Consider the following 14,185-nt stretch of genomic DNA (forward strand, 5'->3'; position numbering starts at 1 on the left):
AGATAGTCATTAAAATATATCTGCAGATGTTTTTTGAAGAAAGACTTGATTTATGTTAGAATCAATTTAGCTTTTTTTGTTGTTGGAATTATCAGATAAGGATTTTTCTTTCTTTTTAAAAATGCTTACTGAGGTAGAATTGATTTACAGTATTAATTTCTGGTGTACAGCATAGGGATTCAGTTATATATACAATATACACACACATACACTTTTTGATTACAGGTTACTACAAGCCGTTGGATATAGTTCCCTGTTCTATACAGTAGGACTTTATTGTTTATCTATTCTGTACATAGTAGTTTGTATCAGCCAATCCCAAACTCTCAGTTTAGCTTTTAACAAAATATTTAGGTGGCATTATTTTGGTGGAATTGAAGTTTTTCTGTAAGAAGACTTGGAAATACATTAAGGCAGTTAAAAAATATATTTATTACCTCTAAAAAGTATCAGAGTATAAGTATTAATTTTCTTTAATATTTATCACCCACAGTTTTTTGTGTTTGTTTTGTATTAGAATCAAACTGAGTGGAAGCAATTTCCAGAAATTTCTTAATTGATTCCTTGTCTTCTGAGTTCTAAGCTACTGTCAGAAAAATGGTTACCTAATTTTTGAAAAAAATGGTCAAGCAGAAAAACTTTTCACATCTGTTCTCAGTAACTTGGTCTCTAACTTCCCTAATAGTTAAAGGAGTTATTGGTTGTATTGAAGCTTTGTAGCTATAATTTTATCTATTTTTGATAAATGACATAGTGAAAGGTAGAAACAGTAGTTTTCACATATCCTGTGAGCATGGACATCTTTTTCATTTCTTGGCAAAGCATCCTCTGTAGTCCTTTTTAAAATAACCATTTTTATGTGGATGCTTTTAGGTCAAATTTCAGCACAGACCCTTCAACCTGCCCCGCTAAGACTGTAAGAAATATGTAGTTTATAACACTGTAATAGCTCGCTGATACTCTTTTATATAGTTTTTCTTATCACACTCCAGGTGATCTCTTTACTGAAAGCACAGTTTCGAATGGAGTAGTTTGGAAAGCACGTCTTGTCTTGGATATCTGATTTGGTGATTATTTGAAATCACTTTCATTATGTTCTAAAGTTTTTGTTATGTGTAAACTTTTCGTTTCTCATATTTTTCTTTAACACCTAAGCTAAATAAACCAGATTAGAACAGTGATATAGCCCCATAAGCAATGCTTGGGAAATACTACAGATAACGTATTGTGTGTGTGTGTGTGCGCGCACGTGCGCATGTGCATGCAGTTTCCTTTGATTTCAGTTTATATTATATGTTTTAACAGTCTATGTACTTTTCCTGGAGAGTGAAATACCATTTTCAGTTGAGGGGAAATAAACTCACTTTATTCAACAGTAGGACGTCTGTGGAAAAAATAAGTATTAACTGGCTCTTTTAATATCTGGTAATCACAGACAAAGATGATAGGAGTCCAGATAACCCAGCAAGGTTGCAGACTTTTTGAAACCTTAAAAATGTGATGACTCTAATAATCATTAAGTGTGTTGAACATATTATTTAGAATTCCTTGTAATATATTTTCCCCCTAATTGAAATTCACTGCTGCTACTTGGGTAGTTGACCAAGATTCTACCATGACCAAAACATTTGAGTGCTCTTTACTTATAGATAGAAACGATTTATTTTGGCAAACATTTGTTTATTTTCCTTGTCCTGCAAGAACAACAAAGAAAATATGCCCTTGATCATCTTGGTCTTATAACAAACCAATGATGGTCCCAGACTCCCTTTATGAATGAATGGTTCAAGCATTTAACTGAATGACCTGTTTATAGGGCTTGTGGGAGTTTATGATTGAAGGGCAGAGGGTAACACTGACTCCTCCTTCCTCTCCTCCCCCTAAGGAGATCACATTTTTTATACCACAAAGGCGATGCGAGAAAGTATAGCATAATGGATAAGAGGGTCAGCTTTGGGACCAGATTGAGTTCAAGTCCAAACTCTACCACTTAACAGGCTATGTTCTTAGGTCACCTTACCTCTCTGATCTTCAGGTTTTTTGTAAAGTGGGACCAAAGAGAGTATTTCATTTTTAGCATAAAATGAGTTAACATATGTAAAACACTTAGTGCCTGGCACATGGCTAACACCAGCATGATGACGATGACAGTGATGATGATGATGATGATTTAATGACATGGAAGAAACTCATAGTTAGCACTTTTCTGAAAGCAAAAAGACTTGTAATAGGCTTCCTTCTTTCTTATTAAAATGATACAATCAGTACCATTTTAATACCTCTCGTATTTGTGTCACCTGGTCTGAAGGGTACTTTTCTTGTTTTTCCAATTTTGGAAGTGCCAAATCTGTGTCCTAATGAGGCAGAAGCAAGCTCCAAATTTGATAATAGTTTTAATTTTTTTCAACTACAATTTTTTTTTGTCCAACTCTTTAGAATTTCTGCAAACCAAGCAGATTGTCTTTCAAAACAGAACATGTTAATTGAGTGAATTGTGAGGTTCTGTAGAGTAAAACAAGTTTCTGGACTTTAACCACAGGAGAAATGAAGCTGCTGTAACATGAGTGACTTGTGACACCTGAGCTTGGACAAAAAGATAAGGGGCCCTTTCCTGGGTCTGCACTTGGTCTCTGCTGCTTTCTTCAGGCATCACCCCAAATGACCTAGGGAAGGGAATCCAGGCACAGAGGTTTGCTTTATTTCACAACTCGGAAGCTACTCCCCTCAGCTGGGAAGGAGGATGCCATTTATTTTGAAACACTCTCACCCAGCAATTCCTTCTTTACCCTCTTCCCAAGTTCTTTCTCTCTCCTGCTCGCACCCTTTCCAGCACAGCTTTATGCTCTAGGATTGCATGTAATCTTAACTTGGCACTGAATCATGTCTTGAAGCTTGAAAAGAATTCTGGACTTTCCCTCCCGAAGGTTTGATTCAGGAGTCAGTGTGTGGCCAGGGAGCCTTTTACTATCTCTGGCCCATGAACTAGCTTTTGGAACCACAGATCTAAACTTCTTTCAACCCTCAGCTGAAAAAAAAAAAAAAAAAAAAAACTTTCAGTGTCATCTTCCCTTGAGTTTGACCATGGGCACACTATTGGTACTAAGTTGAAAATGCTAAATGTGTTGCTTGACTCCAGGAAACTGAGGTTTTGAAGGCCTTAACCCCAGAAAATAATTAATATGAGAAATACAGGTTGTAGGCAGACTCATGGCGGAGTTAATGTGGCCCAAGAGAAGGAACCCTGACGCACTTGCTGGGGGACTGTGTGGGGAGATTGATGCTTTTCCTCAGCCTTGAATTGACTGATTAATTTGTTTGTTCAGCAGCCATTTAAATGATTATGAGATCAAAGACGTTTTGCTGGGCACAAGGGATCCAAAGAGTATAGTGGAAAGAGTACAGGTTTTAGAATCTGCCAGATGTTGGTTTGAATCACTGCCGAACTATGTGATTTTGAGCTATTTACTTCTCTAAACCTATTTCCTCATCGGCAAAGTGAAAATAATGCTTACCTTGCGGGCTGTTGTAGGGATTAGAAATAATACACACGAGGCACCTCGTCTGGTGCTACAATTTATTGAGCATGTATGTGCCAACGGTAGTATCTGAAACTTTACACATTTTCTTTACCTATTAAAGAAAGGCCGGGTGGGTACCATTGATATTATCAATCAATTTAGAAATGAGAAAACTAAGCCTTAGGAAAGGTAATTGATCCAAAGTTACTGACTTCTAAGAGGCAGAACTCTGCTTTGAATCTATGACTATCTGACCCTCAGACTCACGTTCTTAGCCATGTACCCCAGATGCCTGCCCAGCCTAGTGCCACGTTATTCCCCCACCCCTCCAGGCTAGACCTGGGGGTGACCCAGCCATAGGCTGGCCAGGCATCCATGACTCTGTGGTTCAACTCATGGGAGGGAGCAAGGCACACTGAATTCTTCTCTTGGGACTATGCAATTAAGGCAGGAGAGATGGAGGCTGTTATAAGAGGGAGGTAAGCTGAAAGGTAATGGAGTTTATTCATGGGGTTACAGTCATAGACCATGTCTCAGCTAGAGTTGAGGGCAGAAGCCGTGTGGAGCCCAGGAAGAGCAGGAGAGTTCACTTGATGCCAGATGACAGAGCCCCTATGGTTTGGTCCCTGAGCACATTCAGTATTCAGATGTAGCTCATACATGTTTGTTCTAACTCCCCTTATTAGTTGAGATAAATTTGAGTGAATGTCTGTAACTTGATTTTTAGCAAGAATCTAAACAGGACTCGGTGGCACATAATAGAATTAAATTGTAGCTATTTGTAATTTATCCGCAAACTAGAAGCCATGAAATCCAAGCACATATAAAATGGCAACAAAAGGTGGTACATTTTTTAAGAAGGGAGTCTCAGAGTGCTGCAAGGGCACAAAGGAGGGGTGCACTGATGGAGGATGGAATCTGCATCCCCTCATGTGACCTGGCATGTGACTCATGGAACATGAATCCCCTCATGCCATCCTGGGTTGACTGTCTTCATGTAAGTTCTGCCACCTAGGTGAGCCGTGGGCTGGACTGAGCCCACGTCCTGACACAGCCCCCATGCGAAACCATTACTTACTTTCTCATCACTTGTAGGTGTGTCCTCAAGTTTCAGAGAAATTGTGTTGAAGCCAAATTAAATAAACGTTTGCCATATGATGACAGTCCTAAATATCATTTCTGGGACTTCTTTTTGTTTTTCATTCTGTTAATGGTTATTGATTGAAGACCAAGAAGAAGGGATTAAATCATCTTTTTCAAATGGAATTATCTTAAAAGGTACCCTTTGTTATAGTATGAAGTCAGCTTTGGAGCAACGTGAAATTCTTCTCTGGTTATCCCATTGCTCCTAATCAAATGAAATCAGTAGTATCATTTTCTCTGCGAACCTGATGTTTTTCTAACTGACTTTAAGAGTGCCAAACAAGCCTGATAGTTTTCTGCAAATTTTATTTATTTTGAGCAAATTTAGGATACATAACTGCACAATGTTCTGGCAGAACAGTTTGAGTACTTAAATTTTTTTTATGATAATCAGTTACATCAGAATGTGTCTGAGGCCACGTACCCCAGATGCACTTACAGTGCACGGTCCCTAGCAGGGATGTCCACCAATCCGCTTGCCCTACCAAGAAACTTTATAGCTTGCGTCTTGATTAAAAAGTAAGAAAAACAATAAGCAATGAATCAATGCAGTGGAAATCTACAGAAAGTCTAAGTTGCAGATAAATTGTCATATATGCCTCACTTAGCTCATAAAGGGTTTTCCCATCATGGGAGGCCACTGACTTTTCTCACAGAACTCTATCAGAGTAACATTAGTTGTCTTCTAATGCTTTTCTGTCTTTCTTGAAAAATAACTCTATCACAGTGTCCTTATCCAGGGACTTTCAAAGCTGTAAAATTATATGAGAAATATTGAAATCTGGTTCTGCTGCTAATTAGCTGTAGGAACTTGGATAGGTCACTGGTTTTCCTGTGCCCGGCTTGCTTCATATCTAAAGCATTTAGCAGAGCTGGACTAGAGCAGAAGGCAGTAATGTCTGATATATGCACTCTCTTTCCACCCTCCCCAACGTGGAGCATTGACTGTGAGGCTGGGAAGCCCAAGTGATCAGAAGCCTTTGTCAGGAATCTCCACCTAATGATCAGCTTCTGTTCTTCATGTTAAATCTATGTGCACTCCCTGGGCCAGAAGAAAATGAAGATCATTTTTAGTTTTACAGCTCTATTCCTACAGATAAGAGACCTAAGGAAAAAGGACCTGTTCTTCACAAGTAGTTTGTTAACTTCCTCATAAGAAAATGGGAACCTGGGTTTGTGAATAGTGCTTTTCCCCTTCTAAGTCACTGTTTGGTGATTCTTCTTTTCTTTTCTTTTCTTTTCTTTTCTTTTTCTTTTTCTTTTTCTTTTTCTTTTTCTTTTCTTTTCTTTTCTTTTCTTTTCTCATTAGCCCACTTTATCTTCAAACGTCTTTTTTAATGGAAATGTAATGACAGTTTTCCTTGTGCTGCGTTTAGATCTTGGTACTTATTCTTTAGGCCACTTACAGAGCTTTACCTTTGGCTAGGGGGAAAAAAAAAAAGCCCTCCAATTGGGGTTAAAAGAAAGTATTTAAGCCTAAAAGCTCCCTCCCCTGTATATTTTTTTAAACCAGATACTCTTACAGTAAAAGTGAATTATTGCCCCCTTGTGGTGGAGTTATATATTTTCTCACACAAACAAAATTTTGGGCAGGATTATTTTAGTCTTCACTACCCTGTGACCCTTTTCCTTTACTGTGAGCCTAAAGTAGTTATGACAAGAACTTTAGACATTTTTAAAGCCACTTCTGTTTGTTCTCAGCTATCTTAAACTCCATAGAATCTCATCTTTAAACTGATTTTTGTTTGAGGTACCAGATTTCTAAGAACTTAAACAAATCGACTGGAGTAACCAATATTGTATGGAACAAACCCAGATATTCAGATTATTTTCCTGTAGTCTTTATTACTTCAAATGAGTTGGTAGGGATTCGGGAACAGAAGTTGTGTTTTACATCCAAAGAACAATCATTTTCTTAGGAGCTATACAATGAGGAAACTTTGACATACCATGTGCAGGAAGCCTTAGTGGTGATATACTTAATTCATACAGGTTCAAGTCATCTTTGGGATTAGCTTTTCTCTTCCATCTTTATCAATTTGAACATGAAACAAGATTTTTTAAACTAAATGGAAATTCCTTTGAACAAAATAGGCAACAGACCTCACACCTACTGAAATGCCTTATGAGAAGAGTTGAGAGGTCTTAGAGACAAAGGAAGCCATTGTGTAGTCTTCTTTTTACAACAATACATATGACAAACTTTTACAGATGAAAGAACTGCAGCACACAGTCAGAACTGGCTTACTGAATTAGCGCTTACAAATGAGTATAAATCTGCATTGGTAGTAGGTATTCTGAATTCTGAATGATTTTCATGTTTGTATGGTTAGAGAAGCCCATTTTGTCAGCTATTTTTTATTTTGGGTGGTTGTCACTCTCCACTAATAGCCCCATGAGATGAACAAGATAACTGGTAAGATTCTGTGCATATTTTTAAATGCACATGCTCTTTTTTTTTTTTTTATAAAGATGAAATGGCTAAGTGACCCCTTGGAAATTTTTCAACTTATGACTTGAAATTCAAGATGTCCAGTAAAATTTCCTTAGTCGGTGGCCTATTATTTTTCAACACTTTTAACATTTATTGTTTTGTCACTAGATTTTTTTTCTCAAAGAAAATTTGATCAGTCATCAAACAACTATTGAACAATTTACCAGTCCTTTAAAAAGACAACTATCTATGTGTGAAATGTTTTAGAGGAAAGAGTGCATTTCTGAAAAACCAGATAGATGTTACTTAAAATGCCAATTAAGGAACTTTATACTATCAGTAAAAGGAGCCAAATGGATTCATTTGCTTTACTCATTCTAGCTCACTCTCCCCTCTCACTCTCCAACCAATGTAAATAAATAACCATCAATATGTTGTTCTGAACCATTATGGACAGTGGGATGACTTATCTTGGGCCATGTAGAATATACTGTGGTAGACCCCAGCCATGCTCATCACATTTGTCTACGTGGACTCCTTTCTAGATAAAAGCTTTGTGAACCAACATCCATTCTTAATGTCTAAAATATTTAGGTTAGTAGTTCTTAAGCTTTCATATCATAGATACAATTACGATTGACACCCCCCACCCCACCCCCCAGTAAAGAACCTGCTTACCAGATTCTACCAGAGTTAGGAATGCTTTTGAATTACAGGTTTTTCTTAGATCCATTTATGGTTAGTTTTAGGGAAATGTAACAGTAGTACTCTCAGGAATAAATTTAATTGTCATGGCTTTAAAATACAAAGTACTTCCATTCATAGCTGAAAACAAACATTATTGTTTCAGTAATCATAAAAAGAGGCCATGAAAAATTCTGGGATATTTAGGTAATTTACAGTTTTTCCAGAATTATATATAATAAACATCTCTATGCATAAATGTCTATCCAATTTTAGGTTATTTTCCTCAGATAGATTCCTAGGTCTGAGTCAAAAATTAGGAATATGTTTAATGCTCTTGTACACCGTGCCAGATGGCTTTCCAGAAAGGCTGGATCAGTCCTATATTCTCGTGATGCACCCTGATGCCTGTCTCCCCTGGCTCGTAGGTATTTTCACTTTTAAAAATCTGTGCAGTGGCAACTCATTTTAGCTGGTGGTTTTAATTAGATTTGTACCTTTAAATATATTTATTAGCTATTTTTATTTCTTTTATGAATTGTATTTTGGACTTTTGTCTATTTTCTATGAGCTTTTAAAATATTTTACGAATCAGCTGGCATTTTCCCAGAGAATTCCCACTCACTCTCAAAATAAATAAATATTGGTTGCTACTCACTCTTGGGCAAACTGAAGTTGCCCATATGAAAAAAAGAAATAGCCCAATTACAATTTATTGTTTACATCTCAGTTGTTGTGACTTTAGATGTGGAAGCAACCTTTCTATGTTCTGCCTTCAGTGCCTCCTCTGAAATGTGACAAGATTCATGGGGTTAGTAGTTACAGACTTCTTGTCCTTCCGTTTTAGCTGCTTTGAAGGATGATTGAAGGTGATTCCCCAGTTCCCATGGTGAATTTCATAAATACAGTGAAGCCGGGATTTCAAGTCAGCATCACAAACTTATCATTAAAATTTAGTAAAAATTAGGACTCGTTTCAGGTGATTAGCCTTGCCCTCACAGTTGTGGTTATAATGATGGTAATTATAGTTAATTACATTTGTCAAGGTGTGGCTTACCTTCCTGGGGTGTGTAGAGAGAGAAATTTTTATCTTTTTTCATAGTCACAGCTACTGAGTTTACTCTCCAATTATCTTTCATTGTATTCACCATTAGGAAGTCTTTCTCAAAACACTTGGTAATCATAATGCAAACCGTAGACAGCCTTTGTGCCTGAATGAGGAATGCACAAGAACTGTCGTTCAGAGATGAGAAGACTCTAGTCTAGTAAGAGGAAAAATCATTTGAAGACCTTCCTTGAACTGGGGAGCTTATGAAAGAATGAAATTCATGTCTGATTGGCAGTGGAGTCAGTATTTTTGCAGCTTCATGTAATTTGTGAGTCGGCCTGATATGTTGGTTCAAAATAATCTATTTCTGACTCTAATAGCAGTAATCTACAGCGAGATGTTACGAGTATTTCCATAAGGGACTGTTCACCTTTCTCGGTAGAAGAGTTGATAGGTTATCCTGTTGGACTATTTCCACATGTGTGCAAGTCAGTGTCATTATGCTGGTTAGAGTGTGGCTTTGATAGCATCTTTCTAACTTTGTTCATTTTGATGATAATCTTGTCTCACTAGTGATATTTTACACATTTTCTTTTCATACTAGGAACACAACTTTCTCACATGATGTCTCAAAACTTTCTAGAGAAAGATGATTGTAGCATCTTCATTCTATTAATATAGAAGCTGAAAGGCACAACCATAATGCGTTACCAGACTTCTCAGTTACAAGACCACCTACCTACCAGGTTTCCTTCCTCTCAGAGGGGACCTTCCTCTATTAAACCACACCACTTTCCTAAAAAACTGTAATATCTGGGCCAGTCATCTTCTTGCATTTACATAACAGTGCTGTTAAGATTTGCTCTGTAGATGAGATCAGATCTGCCTGATCTTGAAGAGATTCTCCCAGTAGCGATTTAAGGCCACTGCATTCTTACAGCACTCAGGACAGAGATACACAGAGTATTTCATTAGAGTTGGACATACGTGAAGGCTGACAACCTCCTAATAAAATTCATACTTTTTCTGGCTCTCTTGGGCAGTTTATTTTCCATGTCTTCTCTTGCGAACTAAAAAATGAGAAAGTTAAATCCATGAGTTGAATTATTCTATGGGTGACTGGCATCATATTTGCCTTTAAATGCTCAGAGTGAGTGTGCTTCATAATGTGAAACAATCTGAAAGTACAAAAGTCATTCTCCGAGTCTAATCTAGTATCCACAGATGTGAAGAAGGTAAGTGGAAACAAATTAACACACTTGTATGTCCAATCTTTTTTTCAAATATATAGATAAGAACAGGGATATATATTTTTGTTAGCTTTAATCTTACCAATTCCTTATATTTGAAAATCTTAGTAGAGTTGAGGAAAAAGTATGTGCAAGACCCTTTCCCTCCCCTATGTTAGGTTGTGTTTCAGTATTCTTTTATTACTTTGAATTGGCTTAAAGTCAAAACAACCTACTATGGACCACAAAATATTTTCAGTTAATTTAGGACTATCCATTGTACAATCTTGGCTAACCATCTTAATTCTTTGGTATTTGCAATATATCCTACATGAGAAATGGGGCTGACCAAAAACAAAACCAAGCAATGAATCGACAGCAGAGATGTCATTTAAAAGAGGCTTCTGAGGAAAAACTTCAGGGTTGTAATTAGGTCTCCCAAAACATCTCTAGTTGGAACTAGTACCACATAACTTATTGCCACTTGAATAATCATAAAATCAGTTTTCAAAAGCATTTCTGAATTTTTTTGCCACAATATGAACTGCTTTATGCAAGTATTGAAAACTTCCCTATCACACAATGTTCTATCAGCTATGACAAAGACCACTTAATATTGACAGTGACATCAGAATAATATATGAGGTAAATGGCATGAAATTAACCTTCTCTTAAAATGGGTTTGCAGTCCTTTAGCACAGATTTGCTGTTAGTCAAAGTAGTTCACATTGAGCTTTCAACTACATAATTTACATAAAGAATTGAAATGGTGAATGAAAGCTTTAAATAACATATAGTCAGTATATTTTTATCTTAATAGAACACATCTTAAAATCTAGGAATGTTTGTATTTTTTCATTCACTTAACTTTGATTTGCTTCTAAAAGAAACTTCAGCCTTTAAGTGAAGCATAAACTGATTAAATGAATTTTTACATTGTAGTCAGCAATGCTTTTTTTAAACTAAGGATATTTTGCTGGGTTTTTTTTTAAGAGAAAATATAGAACTAAGAACCTTCTTCCTAAAACTTTATAATTGAAGTTTATTTTTAAATATGCTATTTTAAATTAAGTATTTCATTTCTCTGCCCTCATTAGGTGTGTCTCATCATTAGAAACAGTGTTACTAAATCATAACTTTACAGTTTCTTTGATTAATGATGGCTTGGACTAAAGTTTCATTGGGTAGAATTAACTACACTTACAGATGGCAAAATGCCATGATAACATTGCCAGAATTTAATGAGAACCAGAAGTTAACTTCAAGGACCTTCATACTTTAATATGAGGGCATGCTTATATTCTTATTATTTGACTGTAGTGTCCTATTAAAAATAAGTTATTCTTTATCTTGTTTCTTGTGATAAAAAGTTTTATTAAGCAAAGTTTTACTGATTGAATATTGACGAGGTGCCAACCACATGCTAGAGTCTTACAAGTGAAACCATTCTCCATCCTCAAACAAAGCAGACCTTTTCTGATCAGAAAGAGCAGAAATGAAAACTACCTCCTTTACTTAGAAATCTCATGGCCTCTTATAATCTCGTATGACTTTCTGGTTTCCTGGGGCACGTTATCCATCTCCCTAAGCTCTGGGCTGTTTCTTATATCAGAAGATACACTTTCTCCACTGTCTGAATTGAAAAGCTGACCAGCTATGTCCCTGCAACGAGGGATCTCTGGGATAGGGAGCTTCTTATGTCTGAGAAGGATGGGGAGTGTGAATTAGAATGGAATGTTCTATTTGTGGTACTGATCACCACTGTACTGTCTAATAGCTATACCGCATAGGAAGAGAAACTTAAGCTTTGTAGAACTATGTGATAAAATCGGAGGGAGTGGCAGGTAGAGGAGGAGGAGTAGCTGACAGGAGGATTCGTTGTGGTCTGAGAGGAAGAACCTTCCTGTCTGAAAGGTGGAGAGTACCAAACTCTAAATGCAGATGAACTTTAAAGCTCTTTTCTGTTCTAAAAAGTCCCATGATTCCTATGTGGCTAGAACCCAAAGAAGGTCAAGGACCTAGAAGCAAATGCCTATATTCCTTATTCATTTTTCTCATAGTCTTCTGCACACACACTTGCACAGAAATGTTGAGACCTTATAGAGACAGTAAACCGTAACTCCACGATCTAAGAAGTACAGTACAGCAGAGGCAAAGGGAAAACTTCATCCAGAAACTCCTAAGGGAGGAAAACCTCATCTATTAAGCTCGTGATTCAGGCTTCCTGGTGGCAACAGCAAAGGGGAAATAAGATAACAGAGTGTGACTTTCTTGTAGTAAGACAGACCCCCTCCCCGCCCCAGTTCTTCTGAAACAAACAAGAATTTTTCTTGCTTAATTAATTAATCAGAACAACTTGCCTAAGAGATTTGTCTAGGGAGCCATAAGCCACATAATAAGTGGCATCCTCATGAATTTTTATAGAAAATAAATACTCCACGTATGTCATTTCCTATATTGGCCTTTGGAGAACACTGAGAGAACAATCTTAAAAGCTAGACATTTTTTTCTCCCGTGGGGCAGGGAGAGGGGAGTTTGAAACTTCTGGTCTATTTACTGTAGATAGATGCTTATTTTCTTTTGACCCACTGACATGTGGAGCAGGAGAAAGAGGTAAAGCTGTCTAGTAAAGAGTAGCATTGTTAAAAGTAGGAGGGGATAAATGGAATTTTTGTGGCAGAATGATATTTGCAAGACTGATCAGGCCACTGGGAGGTTTTTAAATATGCCAGTTCCCTGTAACAGGAAGATCAGTCTCTGTTTTAGACAGCATATCCAATTTTGTAAATTATTATTATTCTGTCAAAATTAATGTGAACAATTTTCTCTTTGAGGCTGCGTTTTCCATAGGTGATGTTTTCCAGATGGGCTTTGTGCAAAACTCTTAATGTTTTGTGTTTTCTTTCTTAGAGAAACAGGCTTTTCTGACATGTCTTCATTTCTTTCTCTTCCTCTCGTTGTAGGGAGGAGAACGCCAAAGGCAAAGGAGAAGAAGAACAAGAAGAAGAAGAGGAAGCTGATAGAAAGAGCCCAGGAGCAGCACAGCGTCTTCCTAGGTACGGACAGAGCTCACCAGTAAAATAAAAGACACAGGGGTGGATTTCTTTTTTTCTTTTTTTTTTTTTGGCAGGAGGGTGGTGGTTTTGCAAAAGTGCACAAATCTACTCTCCACTCCTGGACACTGGTATGTGGCATTTGTGCTGCTCTGACCGGTACCTGTTCCCAGTAACATTGTGAAAGGAGGAGGCACGAATGTGGTCCCTGTGTTATTTATGCTTTGATTTGCATCTGGAGACTGTGAAGGCTGGCGCTTGTGACCTGCAGCAGTGGAAGCAGGAATGAGTGTGCAACCGGTGACTCAGCTGGCTGTGTGGCACCAAGGGAGCCGTCCCTGGCACCATGGAGAGGCGGGAGGTGTGAGGCTGCAGACCAGACCCCCCTCCCCCCGCCAGAACAGACTTGTGCATATTTATGGGAATGATGATGCTCGGCAGGCAAAGTGCTATTTCACTTGTGACCTTTCTTTCTCCTGTTGTGCATTTTCAAGGCTAAGTGTACCAGGATATCTGCTTAGTGTTACCGCATGTTGTTCTCAGCACCGGCTACCTTCCAACTGGTGTGCCCTGAAATTGCGTGTAGCTGGGGCTCTGCTACCGGAATTCCCGCTCAGTTTCACAGCAGCTCGGATGTGTACATATTCTGCTGGGGCAACATAGAAACCTCTTATTTACTGTATATTTATGCTTTCTTCTGTGTAACAATTCCTCCCTGAATAATATTATGTCACTTCGTTTCTAGTGGTTCCTAACCATTGTCTGGTAAATGACTTCTAGTTTTGCAAATTGATGAATGTTTTGTTGTCCCTTGAAACTTTTCTTTTTCTTTGTGGGCTTATTTCTCATTGTAAGGATAGGATAACCTAGTCTGTACATAGCATCCAGTGACCCGTGTCAAAGAATTTGAATCTCAGTAGACTTTCCACACTCCTCACCACAGCTGAAGCATGAGGCATCTGACAGTCAGAAGCCAAAAACTCTCTTTGAGTCTAAGATGTGATGAATTTTATGAAACACAACTGAAAACATGGGGAATTACATGCAGTCACTTGTAGGACTCATCATGTAGTTTC

The 14,185-nt window shown here is 37.7% G+C and overlaps 1 protein-coding gene across 1 annotated transcript in view; it reads left to right on the forward strand.

The window, feature by feature from the left end:
* The window catches only part of RSPO2 (R-spondin 2), a 141,968-nt gene extending 128,148 nt beyond the window's left edge, over positions 1–13,820 (forward strand). Inside the window, exon 5 of the mRNA XM_031439491.2 lies at positions 13,020–13,820. Within this exon, the coding sequence (XP_031295351.1) occupies positions 13,020–13,135 (116 nt within the window). The 3' untranslated portion in view covers positions 13,136–13,820. The remainder of the gene's footprint in view (positions 1–13,019) is intronic.
* The last annotated feature ends 365 nt before the right edge of the window (positions 13,821–14,185 follow it).

Source organism: Camelus dromedarius, chromosome 20 (genome assembly GCF_036321535.1).
Source record: "Camelus dromedarius isolate mCamDro1 chromosome 20, mCamDro1.pat, whole genome shotgun sequence".
Classification (NCBI taxonomy): domain Eukaryota; kingdom Metazoa; phylum Chordata; class Mammalia; order Artiodactyla; family Camelidae; genus Camelus; species Camelus dromedarius.